This window comes from Schistocerca piceifrons, chromosome 7, assembly GCF_021461385.2.
Source record: "Schistocerca piceifrons isolate TAMUIC-IGC-003096 chromosome 7, iqSchPice1.1, whole genome shotgun sequence".
Taxonomy (NCBI): domain Eukaryota; kingdom Metazoa; phylum Arthropoda; class Insecta; order Orthoptera; family Acrididae; genus Schistocerca; species Schistocerca piceifrons.
The window spans coordinates 61799401-61813508 of NC_060144.1; the positions used below are offsets into that span (position 1 = coordinate 61799401).

At 40.0% G+C, this 14108-nt stretch overlaps 1 protein-coding gene across 1 annotated transcript in view; it reads left to right on the top strand.

The window, feature by feature from the left end:
• The window catches only part of LOC124805066 (lipase 3-like), a 178838-nt gene that overhangs the window by 137645 nt on the left and 27085 nt on the right, over positions 1-14108 (top strand). Inside the window, exon 6 of the mRNA XM_047265490.1 lies at positions 2332-2416. Coding sequence (XP_047121446.1) covers positions 2332-2416 — 85 coding nt within the window. The remainder of the gene's footprint in view (positions 1-2331; positions 2417-14108) is intronic.

Consider the following 14108-nt stretch of genomic DNA (forward strand, 5'->3'; position numbering starts at 1 on the left):
ATCAAGTTTGGAGAAGAACTGACTCCGTGTTAAGCATATGAACATTGCTTCAGGAAGATCAAGTTTGGAGAAGAACTGACACCATGTTAAGCATATGAACAGCTCTTTGAGATATAGCAATGACTTTGTGTCGACCATGGACTGTGAATGCATGGTGCCCTGAAAATAATTGCAAACTCTCAGTCTACCAGATGATTTCATCATCATAACAAAAGGCATGGCCCTTTCATTACAGGAAATGGAAACCACAACCCTAAGAGACCTGAACCAATCCAGCTCCATCTTGGCCTGGGAGTGAAGAGCTATCAGGATCTAGCAAGCAAGAAAAAATCTAGGACTGTTTAAAGGTTTTGTGGACTTTAAAGTCTGTGGTGCACCCTAGGCCTTCCACAAAAATATCCTGGAATTCAGAGCATGGAGATTTGAAAGACTGATAGCAGACACCAGCAGAGACCAACTGTATGAAGTGACTGATAAGCTAAAGACCTGAAAGGCATCAACCCCAGAAAGGTTTACTGAGCTAGCATCTTGAACAACAATAAAAGTATTAGGCCGCATTACTCATCTATAGGTAATATCATTTCTGGGTTGACCAAGCAAGGGGATTTGGTGTTTACCAGATCCCCATAGGTACCTTATTACCAGCAACAGCACAGGGGAGGTAAGATCTGAATATGTTTGGGCATTTGGGCATTAGGCAGGGAAACTGCCGCACCCTTGTCCACCTGCAGGTGCAGATGCCATGAGACAACCAAGAACTCAACAAAGAATTTGTTGGATTCCTGACTGGGAATTAGCCTTGACAATGCCACTTCCTGGATATCCATACCCATGTTCTCTGATACTGCATTCTGTGCCATTGAGTGGCAGACTGCTGTAGTGTGGCCATTTTTCTGGCACTAATGACAGATGGCCCAATGCTGGGGACATTCTGATCTATCGTGTTGGGAATAACAAGATGCACATGACGGCAACGGGAGCAGCAGCTGGTATGTTGTTAACATGCTGCATGGAAGCTGCCAGATTGGCACTTGCAATTTACGCTATGAAGAGTCACAGCCAAAGCACGATAAAACTGATGGAGCTAATTCTTGCATTGGTAGAATTCAACTCAGGTGGCCACAACGTGCAGGTGACGGTGATAATAGGAAGACAATGACGAGCAAAAATTGTCAAAAAGCAAACAAGAAGTTTCCTGTAACAGGGCCAATTGCTGATACACTTGATACCCGATACACGGCAGGAGGAATACATGACAAAAACAGTGCATGACGTACCTCCACTTCTGTAAAGTGAAAGGCAGTGAAATGTTGCTGTAGCCAGAATCTGTACACTTCCCAATTTTCTGGTGCCTCATCAAACAGCAAGAATGGAGGAAGGAACATAGCCAGATACAAAGGAGAAGAGAGAAATACCTGCACAGCCTGTCGCATGACTGGAAGAAGTTCCCTCTGTTGTTGCACCAATGTTTGAAGCAGTCTCCATGTCATGACAAGAGAAATGTCACAACCAATGCAAAAAACAACAACACAACAAAACATGTGAAAGCGACCCTACTCATGGTCAATGTGTTCTCACTACATGAACAGGCATATAATTAAAAAAAAAACACTTTATTACTTCAAGAATACTGGTGCACAAAAACAGCTGCCACGGAGTGGCTGCACTACTAGCCCAAGACACATACGCAGAATGTCAACATACACTGAGAGCAAGGGTGGTCAGGCCTGATTCTTTAAGCTGCCGGCCAACCACTAGGGTGCATTATGGGGAGGCTGCACACGCATCTGAAAGTGGAGGCCTCTGGCGGTGCTAGCATCTTGTGGCTTTTGTGGGATGTCATACAACTGTGAGCCACGTGGAGTCTTACGTGTGTCACTATACACACATCCTGTCCTGAAGGTGGGGGGTAAAAGTGTGGCAGCAGGGTAGGGCAGCCACCCCTTAAATTAACCTTGTGAAAACCATTGATAATCATGCCAAACTTGTACAAATGCTGGACAAAAGTACAAGAAAAAGAAGAAGAACTTCAAGGGTATAGACTGTAATTTCATCATGAAGGCAGTGTAAATTGAAATAGGAATAATACATAATCAGTGAGCAAGCTAATTGTCACTCAACACCAAACTTTTCACTGCATTCACATTTTTATTTCACGTGATCATGCATCTATGTGAAAATCATACAATACATAATTCATACGAATATCTCTTTCAGCATTTGTATAGAGTAGTATATGCTACCTTTGATTTCCAAGCTATGTGCTGCCTTTGATTTCTTCCTCTAGTCTTTTTCACATTCAAATTCAAAGCATACTTTTTTCTGTTTTAGACCATGCTACCTGTGCTGCTGAGCCACAGCCCATCAGGTTCCTCCACAAAGACTCTAGCTCACTATGCACAGGAGATCAATTCAGGTGAGGTTCTAATAGTCAGTGAGAGAAGTCTGCCTGCATTTGTTCAGATGCTAATTATTAATTATGAGTAACATGTCTCTATAATAATGATTCTGCACTGCCTTCTTTTTGTTCCTTAAACTGTTAGCCTGCTTCTAATTTTTCAATTTTGTCACAATTTTTACTGGCATAAAAAAGTTAGAGCATTTGTATATGTTATGTGGAATAGTAATTTAGCTTCTCCTTCAGCACATCTTACACATATGGTTTGCAGTAGATTTTAGAGACCCTATTTTTAAAATAATGAAACTCACTTAACTTAACACTCATAAATTTATCAAGATCAAATTTTGTTTTACAATGCTGGAAAGAACTAACTGCAATTTTGTTTTAGAACTTGCATGCACTTTCCCTGTACAAAGAGCATGACTAAACTTTTATTCTAGCAAGCGCAGCAGCAGTTTAGTTAGTCAAAACCACACTGCTGAACACACCCAAACATGCGTATGTACCAGACAAATTACCATACTATCTTCTCTGGATGGCTGCCAATTTATGACCACAGGTATCCAATGGTTCGTTTCCAACTTATGGTTGTCTACAAAATTTCGCTCAATTCATCATCTTCTTCAAGGATGAAACAGGGACTGGATAAAGGTCTCATCCAGGCCTTTCCATGTCTTCAGCAATATACACCCATATTCTTCCATTGGAAGATTTACATTCCTTCTCATCTACAGCTACATCTATATTCTGCAAACCACTGAGAAATGATTGGAAGAGAGTATTACCCACTCTACAATCTATTAAGGTTTATTACTGTTCCATTTGACTGCTTGGTAACAATTACTCCTCAAAAGCCTTTGTGTGCACTGTAATGTGCTGGCAAAACATAGGATATTATAGTATATTCCTACATTCCTCATTCTTGAAACCTTTTGAGTAAGCTTCCACAGGGTAGAAGGTGTCTGACTTCAGGTATCTGTCAGTTCATGTTTTTAAGTGTCTCCAAAACACTATCCCATCGGTCAAACAAACCTGTGCCCATGTGTGCTGTCCTTCATTTTATATCTTCAATATAACCTGTTAGTACTGTTTGTATGATTCCCCCACACTTCTCAGATGAGTTGCACAAATATTTTGTATGCAGTCTTCATTGCAGACTGATTGCATTTTCTCAGTATCCCATCAATGAAGCGAAGTCTGCCATCCGCTTATTTCTTCTGAGCCTATGTGATCATTATATATCATATCCTTATAAATAGTTACACCATGTATTTGTATGAGTTGATAGATTACTATTGTAATTCAATGATACTGTACACAGTTTTTCATTTCTGAACATCTAAAGTAAGTTTCCAGTCTTTGTACCACTTTGAAATCTTATTAAGGTCTGACTGAAGATCCATGCAGCTTTTCCCAGACAATATTTGATTAGAAATAACTATTTCTGCAAAAAATCTGAGATTATTATTAATACTGATTCTCAGTACATTAATATATAAGCAGCACTCAAATGAATACGATACACATGGAAAAAAAGTAAATAAACTGTTTATTATTTCAAAAGTTATTGTCATAACTGGTAATACATTTCTCCCATTGTGAGACGAAAAAATGTTTGCATTTGCCTACAGAACCATGATTGTACCCATATGTGGATCTCTTTAGGTGTCCAAAATGTAGAAATCACATGGGGTGATATGAGGACTGTATCCAGGATGTGCAAAGGCTTCCCAGCAAAAGTTCTGCAGTGTATCTGAAACAGGTAGGCCTGTCCACACATTGCCAAGCTAGTTTTAATAAGCTGTAGAAGTTTTACAGTGAAGCACATCCTTCATGCAGTCCAAATCTCTCCCAATGCAATTTTAATACTTTTGGAGTACCTAAGGAAAAGCATTCATGGCTGTCAATTTGCTTCGGATGAAGAGGTTCACATCTGTGTGCAATCACAGTTCCATAGTCAACTGCAAACATGTTTCTGTGAATAAATTGACCATCTTGTCTTATGGCAGAGTAAGTGCACTAAATTTTATGGTATTACTCTTGAAATAAATAAAAATAACAGTTTACTTAATCAAACAATAGAAAATCCAGGCTGGAATAACTACAATATGTAAAGGATGAATTGTGACTCACTGCATGAGGAGGCATTAAGTCACAGACAGACACAATACAAATACTGCTAAATTTTTAGCTTTCAGACAAAACAGTCCTCCTCCAGAAGCAGAAAACACACACACAAATGTGCAGAAAACACACACACAAGTGTGCTCCTTGGGGACAGGATAAGGCTGCTAGGTGCAGTGTCAGGAGGCTGAGATGGGGGAGAGGAATGGAGAGGAGAGATATAGAGAAAGGGAAAAGGCTAGTAGGGGTGTTGGTAGAATATAAGGCACACATAGTGCTGGAGTGGGAGCAGGGACAGAGATGGAGATAGGGATTAGTGACGATTGAGGCCAGGGGGGTTATGAGAAAGAAGGATAACTCGTAGGGAGAGTTCCCGACTGTGCAGAAACATTTATATTGATAGGAATGACTCAGGTGGCACAGACTGTGGAGTAGTCATTGAAGTGGAACATATCATATTGGCCAGTATGTTCAGCAGTTGGGTGGTCCAGCTGTCTCCTGGCAACGGTTTAGCAGTGGTTGTACACTACTGGCCATTAAAATTGCTACACCACAAAGATGACGTGCTACAGACGTGAAATTTAACTGACACAAAGAAGATGCTGTGATATGCAAATGATTAGCTTTTCAGAGCTTTCACACAAGGTTGGCGCCAGTGGCAACATCTACAATGTGCTGACATGAGGAAAGTTTCCAACCGATTTCTCATACACAAACAGCAGTTGACCGGTGTTGCCTGGTGAAACGTTGTTGTGATGCCTCGTGTAAGGAGGAGTAATGCGTACTGTCACGTTTCTCACTTTGATAAAGGTCAGAGTGTAGCCTATCGCGATTGCGGTTTATCGTATTGCGACATTGCTGTTTGCGTTGGTCGAGATCCAATGACTGTTAGTAGAATATGGAATTGGTGAGCTCAAGAGGATAATATGGAATGTCGTGCTGGATCCCAATGGCCTCGTATCATTAGCAGTTGAGATGACAGGCATCTTATCCACATGGCTGTAACGGATCGTGCAGCCACGTCTTGATCCCACAGTCAACAGATGGGGACATTTGCAAGACAACAACCATCTGCATGAACAGTTCAATGATGTTTGGAGCAGCATGGACTATCAGCTCGGAGACCATGGCTGCGGTTACCCTTGACGCTGCATCACAGACAGGAGCGCTTGCGGTGGTGTACTCAGCGACAAAGCTGGGTGCACGAATGGCAAAACCTCATTTTTTCGGATGAATGCAGGTTCTGTTTACCGCATCATGATGGGTGCATCCATTTTTGGTGACATCGCGATGAACACACATTTGAAGCGTGTATTCATCATCGCCATACTGGCATACCACCCGGCGTGATGGTATGGAGTGCCATTGGTTACAAGTCTCGGTCACCTTTTGTTCGGATTGACGGCACTTTGAACAGTGGACGTTACATTTCAGTTCCGTTATGACCTGTGGCTCTACCCTTCATTCAATCCCTGCAAAACCCTTCATTTCAGCAGGATAATGCACAACCACATGTTGCAGGTCATGTACGGGCCTTTCTGGATACAGAAAATGATTGACTGCTGCCCTGGACAGCACACTGAAAACGTCTGGTCAATGGTGGCTGAACATCACAATACGCCAGTCGCTACTCTTGATGAACTGTGGTATTATGTTGAATCTGCATGGGCAGCTGTACCTGTACACACCATCCAAGCTCTGTTGACTCAATGCCTGGGCATATCAAGGCTGTTATTACGGCGAGAGGTGGTTGTTCTGGATACTGATTTCTCAGGATCTTTGCACCCAAATTGCGTGAAAATGTAATCACATGTCAGTTCTAGTATAATATATTTGTCCATTGGAACCCCGTTTATCATCTGCATTTCTTCTTGGTGTAGCAATTTTAATGGCCAGTAGTGTATATATGTACAGGCAGCTTGTTGGTTCTCATGCCCATGTAGAAAGTAACTCAGGGGTTACAGCTTAGTTTGTAGAGCACATGGCTGCTTTCACAGATACAACTGCCTCTAAAGGGTATGGGGATGCCTTAACGGAGCTGGACTAGGTGGTAGTGGGAGGTTGTGTGAGACAGATCTTGTCTTGCACCTAGGTCTATTGCAGGCATATGAGCCACAAGGCAAACACTTTGGAGAAGGGGGAGTAGGGATGCACAAGGATGTTGGCCAGATTTGTTGGGTAGCAGAATAACACTGTGGGAAGTATATGGAGAATAATGAGAGTCCTCCTTGTGGACAGATGGGGGTGGGAGGTGGGAGTTGACTGAAGAGACAAGGCACAGGAGATCTTCCATATCTACAGCATTCTGGGGCTGGAATGGATACACAACTTTTTTTGTGATTATGATAACCATTATGAAACCTGTCTTAAATGTATGTCTTGCGTTATGCATGTGGAAAATTAGCCATGATTGGTGTAACACAAGACATACTTTTATGGCTGAGTTGATAATAAACTGGTTACCAATAAATGATGATTTAAGTGTGATTTAAGTCAGTTCTCATAATGGTTATTGTAAACTCAGGAGATTTGTTTCTCGGCACGATTAGGAGGGTAATTTCAATCTGCAATTGCATCAGTGAGACCTTTGGTGCATTTGGAGAGGGACTGCTTACCCATGGCCTTGTCACTATTGAACAATACGTTCCCCAAAGCCTGACTGACTCAAAACCTACTATCTCCTTCTGGTCATCATGGCCAACTATATCCTCACCTAAAATCACTTTGTCTATGAAGGCATCACCTATGAACAAATCCATGGTACAGCAAAGGGGACCAACATGGCAGCACCCTATGCAAGCCTTTTCATAGGCCATCTAGAATAATTATTCATAATCACGCTGGTTCATATTCATTGATGACATCTTTGTGATCTGGACTGAGGGTGAGGACACCTTATCTGCACTTCCCCAGAAACTCAACATCTTCTTCGTCATTCTCTTCGCCTGATCCTCCTCGACCCAACAAGCCACCTTCCTTGATGTTGACCACATCAATACATCAGTACCTCCAACTGCATCAAACCTACCAACCATCAACAATATCTTCTCTTTGACAGCTGGCACCCACTCCATTGCAAGAAGTCCCTTCCACACAACCTAACCACCTGTGGTCATCACATCTGTGATGACAATCAGTCCTCTTCAAATATGCCACAGGTCTCACTGTGACCTTCACAGACCGAAATTACCCTCCCAACCTTGACCAGAAACAAATCTACCATGCCTTGTCTCTCCAGTCACTTACTACCTCCCACATGCCAACTAACAGGCCACAGAGGAGCATTTGTCTTGTGAAGCAGCACCACCCAGGATTGGAGCAACTGAAACACATTCTCTACCAGAGCTTCAACTACCTCTCATCATGGCCTGAAGAAGAATATCCTACCCACTATCATCTACACACATCCCACAGTAGTATTCCACCACAAACAGCACCTGCAAAATATCCTTGTCCATCCCCACCCCATCTCTGCTCCCAAACTCTTGCCTCATTGCTCACATCCCTACAGTAGACATATATACAAAACCTGAAAACAATTTACTTACTTTTTTTCCATGTGTCTTGTTTTTATCTGACTATTCCTTGTACAACATGAACAGTAAGAGTCTCAGTACATTATTTGGAATACTTGATGTAACTTCTATATCTGATGATGACTCTGCATCCAAAATAAGATGCTGCAGCCTCCTTACCAAATAACTGTCAATCCAGTTACAAGTTTTGTAGATACTGTGATAGCATGTGAAGGTTCCAGTCTTTACTCCCAAAATAATTTGACTTCCTACCACCACAAAAATTACTTTTTTGTTCAGCTTCATTGCTCATTCAGTAAACTCATGTGAAAATACATCTGGCTTACATACATTTTACAACAAATATTCCAGATTCTGTTGGTTTTATTTCAAGATTGCTGATACATGTGAAGACTGACTCATCAAGATAGTCATGTATGCTAGTTTAATGATAAAATAGTATACCAACAGTTCTGTGTAAAGCTTTTATAACTCATACTAAGATTAATATAATCATAATTTCATCACTTAAAAATAGTTCAGATTCAGGACTCTACCAATAATGCCTCTTCATATTGCTTACTATAAGTACCAATAACAATGTTGCTGCTTATATACAAACTCCAGTAGTTATAATCAATTTCACAGTAATGGTAGTTAGCCAGAAAATATCATAATCTACTGTACACCCGTGACCATTCTGATTCAATAATCTCTGTATTCCAAACAACAATTGCTTGGTATCTGTCTATGTTTATCGCTACTCCTGACCAAGCAGTATGATGTTAACAGAACTGTCAATTTGCAAACATTTCTTGAGTGCTTAATGTTCTGTACTACAGTACTACAGATGAAAAATAAGTAATTGCATCTAGCTATGTAATAAACAATCTGTGAATATTATTGAGTACAAATATCAATTTCTTATTCAGATAAAACTACACATAAACACAAGGGAATCTAAAACATTAAGCCACAAAATTCTCTCTTAAACAGTTCTTAATAAACATTAAAGGTATCAGGATTTTTTTTACCTTTATGCAGTTGCTGAAAATTAAAAGTGATCGACTATTTTCTTTTATTTTAAGCTTCTGTTCATAAAGCAAAAAAAAAAAAAGAAAAGAAAAAAAGAAAAAAAGAAAGAAAGAAAGAAAGAAAAGACTTCCAAACAGACAATAAAGGCACAATGGCTCTGTCCGACCACTGTGTAATCGTCAGCCCTCAGGCATCACCAGATGCGAATACAGAGGGGCATGTGGTTAGCACACTGCTCTCCTGGCCATTGTCAGTTTTAGTGACCAGTACCACTACTTCTCAGACAAGTAGCTCCTTAATTGGCCTCACGAGGGCTGAGTGCACCACACTTGCCAACAGCGTTTGGCAGACCCGGACAGTGAGCCACCCAAGTGCTAGTGATGCCCAATGTGCTTAACTTTGGAGATCTGATGGGAACCAGCGTTATCACTTTGGCAAGGCTGTTGGCTCACTAAGCAAAGCTATACCTATATCAGTGTCAGCAGTACAATCCTCTCTCACATCTTTTGCTTTGTGTTATTAACAGAAATGTATTTTTCCTTTATTTATTAATGCTTATTTCTTTTCAGTATTCTGTATAATTTCCACTTAGCTTATTTGTATTTCTACTAGACAAATCACACAACTTCACAGTTTTTTCTTTGATATTACCTTTAAATATTAATAGTGTATAATCAACTTTACTGGTCTTTCCAGTGAAATCATACCACTCTCAGTAAAGAACAGTAATATCTTTTCCTGCCCTGTCCTTTGCTTAATATTCTAAAATTAACTTTTGTCTGTATTTAATTATTTCTGTGATGTTATGATCTTTACTTTAAAACTGACCAAAATCAACAATTAGCTCTCTATTTAAAAAAAAAAAAAAAAAAAAAAAAAAAAACGTTGCGGAGACTGAAAACTGAATAGAATGAGGTGGAGGAAGTTTTGTTTCAGGTGAAGAACATATCAGTTCTAAGCTAATCGTAAATATTTAAGCTTGAATAACAAGTACATTGATTTTGTTCTACTGATTTTTATTTACTTCAAATTAGTTTTTGGCTTATTGGACCATCTTCAGTGACTAGCATCTGAAAGGGACACTAGTTCTTAGGTAAACAAACATTACAAGCATAGATAAAATCCACCGTCATAGACTGTTGTGCATCAATCTTATTTCTTGGCATTGAAATACAATGGACAATGTTAATCATAATAAGTAATTAAACCACACAATATTACAGGTTAAATGGTTAAAATACTAACGTTTGTGAGGCAAAATCAAATAATGGAAAGTCCAGGATGGAGTAATGACAATATTATGAAACAGACAGATTACTAGTCACAAATAGCAGAGATGCTGAGTCACAGATAGGCACAACAAAAAGACTGTCAAATAAGTAAGCTTTCAGCCAAAAAGGCTTTCACCAGAAAGAGACAACATACACCTACACACACACACACACACACACACGCAACACACACACAAACATCCAAACGCATACACACATGCCAGCAGTCTCTGGCTGCCAGAGTATGGAGTGCCACAAGGTTCTGTCCTAGGACCTCTACTGTTCCTCCTTTATATTGATGATATAAATTACTTTATTAAACTGGGAAAACTTATCTTATTTGCTGATGACATCAGCATATTAATAACAGCTGCTGACAAAATCTCATTGGAAGTAGCAATAGATACTGTAATGTCCCAAATTACTAGCTGGTTTCAAAAAAATAAAATAATACTAAATAAAGAAAAAACTGTCTTTATGAATCTCCACTCTTCTCCACATGTGCAAAACTTTGTTACAGTACCATACCTTGAAAATACGTTACTGAACTCGGTTACTGACACTAAGGTCTATGGGTACAAGATAATTTAAAATGGGACTGTCATATAAAAGAACCTGAGAAAAAACTTTCAAAAGCTTGTTATGCTCTGCGTGTGTTAAATAAAAGTGCAAGCAAGTCAACAGTTATTCAGGCATATTATGCATACTTCGATGCACTACTTCGATATGGGCTAATCCTCTGGGGAAATACAGCCACCAGCATAAAGATCCTTAGGATGCAGAAAAGAGCAATCAGGGCTATCTGCAACCTAAGAAAACTGGAAACATGTCGACCACATTTCATCCAGATGAAAATAATGAGCCTACCGAGCCTTTACATATGTGGGTGTATCCTGTTCGAAAATGAGTATCTTTTAAACCAAAGACATCTTCAACAAAATATGCATATACACAGTCACAACACAAGAAACACAAATAATATCCACATGTCACAGTGTAGAACAGCACTGTACCAAAAAAGTGTATCACATATAACAGTTCAGCTATATAACAGCCTATCCAGTGATTTAAAATCACAGCAACATAACATTTTTTTTAAACATAATCTTCAGTCATTTCTAGTGGAAAAATGTTTTTACTCTGTAAAAGAATTTTTAAATTACAAAAATAGCCTTGTAAACAATGATTATGTAATAATGGTCAAATTCAAATTGCTATATTTGTCACTTGTAATTTATGATTGTTATCTGTAATTAATTTTGTCATGCTCTCTCTCTCTCTCTCTCTCTCTCTCTCTCTCTCTCTCTCTCTCTCTCTCTCTGTGTGTGTGTGTGTGTGTGTGTGTGTGTGTGTGTGTGTGTGTGTGTGTGTGTGTCTGCTCCTTTTGCAATTTTGACTTGTCCTATATTCAATGTACTGTTGAAGTATGTAATGAATCAAATGGACCAATAAATAAATGAAAAAAATGAAAATTAAGGCCAGACCACTCTAATTCTGATGAAGATCTATTTGGCCAAAAGTTTACTTGTTTGACAGTCTTATTGTTGTTCTTGTCTGTGACTCAGCATTTTCACTATGTGATGAGGAGTAACCTATCCTTTTCATAATAAAGTTTGTGGTGTCTTGACATTGGCTGAGAAACCATTAATCTGAGCAACTTTCATTTGTGTCATGCAACAAAAATGTTTTTTCACACTGTAAACTAAACTTTAGGCAATGGACAATATTATGCACAATAATTAAAATTGCAGGTTGTATAGTTATGGTGCCACAGTTAGTGAGGTTGTGAGAATGGTTGCCAACTGTTTAACTGAGCACTAGTAACTTATGTTGTGCAAATTGTAAATCACATATTTATGCAATGGGCGATATGAAACACAGTACATGGTTGAAAAACACAAATTTAAGTATTATACATAGAACAAAAACAGTGTTCTTGTTACTCAACCTTAAATATGAAATTTTTCTATCAAGAAGTAACAGAAGACTCCATAAACAAAGTGCAGCATAAAAGAAATAAGTTGATGTACAGCTAAGCTGCTGAGTTGTTGATGGGTATTGAAATAAGACTTACAATACACCTTTGATTCAATAATCTCTACTAGGCCCGGCTTTACACCCCCTGCACCTCAGCTGCATGATGCTATCTCCACTCATCCTACCCTTAGACTTTCCTCGGCAGTCACCTCTTTTCTCTGTTCTATCTCCATCACTCAATCTGCTCTTCCATGTTATTGTGTGATGTCAACAACTGCTGCAGTGAGCTCATTGGTATGATTTCCCTACCCTGTGAACATGGTGCCCCTCCCTCTCTGTCATCAGTCACCCTTCCCAAAACCTCTCTTCTGCTCCCGACCACCTTTGTCCCCTCGCCCACTCCATCCGACACAGTCCCTCACCCCAGTCAAGCTTCAGTGCTGGCAAAAGGTAGTAAGCAGGTAAAATGTAGCTGCACAGGTGTATCTGTACCCTATTGTTCTGAATAAAAATCCATCAAAAAGTTATTAACTTTGTCAGCATTCTTTCTGTCCCTGTCAATGACTCAGTGCTTCAAGTATTCAGTGAGTTGTTACCTATACTCCTTAAAATATTTCACCAAGTATTTTTCATTCTTAAGTTAAACATAACACTTCTGTTTAGCATACCACAAAAAGACAATGGGGTGTACTATCAGAAACACTCTCAATGTTCTTGAAACCTACTGATCAGTTAGAACATTATGATCACCAACCTGCTGTCACTATAAACCCATCCAGTGTCACCTGGTGAGGAATGATTAATATTCAGACACATACACATGGTGCATGTAGTATCAGTGAGCATGCTGTCCGTGTATAGAATGGGGAAGGGGAACAATCTATCCAAGTTTCATCAAGGGCAATTTGTGATGGCCCAGAAGCTCAACACAAGCATTTTGGAAACTGCATGACTTGTCGGATGCTCAAGGAGTGCTGTGGTGTGTGACTTCAGAATGTGGTGAAACCAATGTGAAACACATTCAGATGTCACGGAATTGGGTGGCCACCCCTCATTACAAATGTTGGACAGGGTAGGTTGGTCAGACTGGTAAAACAGGACAGGCAGTGAACTGTGGTGGAACCGACATCACGCTTTAATGCTGGGCAGAGTACATGTGTGTGTGAACACACAGTGCACCAAACACTCCCAACGATGGTCTCCGCAGCCAACAACCCATGCATGCATCAATTTTAACACCACAACATTGGCAACTGTGGGATAAATTGGCACATGACCATTGGCACTGGACATTGGCACAGTGGCAGAGCATTGCATGGTCTGATGAATGTCAATGCCTTCTTCATCGTGCTGATGTGAGGCACAAATCTGTCATCTTCAGGGGATCAGTTCCTTGACACCTGTACTACCAGACAGATACGAGTGGCTCCATTATACTCTGGAGAACACTCACATGGACATCTATGGGTCCAGTGGAGCTCGTGCAAGGCACCATGATGGCCAAGGAGTATCCCACACTGGTTGCAGACCACAGACACTCTTTCATGACGATCATGTTTCCCGCAGTGGCGTTTTTCAACAGGATAATGCACCATGTCACAAGACCATGAAAGTGCTTTGACAAACACAGAGGCAAGTTCAATTGATTTCCTGGCCATCTAGATGGCTAGATCTGGACCTGATCAAATAGATCTGCAATGTGATTGAACTTGGTGTCAGAGCTCATATCCCCCTCTCTGGAATTTATGGGTATTAGGTGACTTGTGTGTGTAGATGTGGTACCAA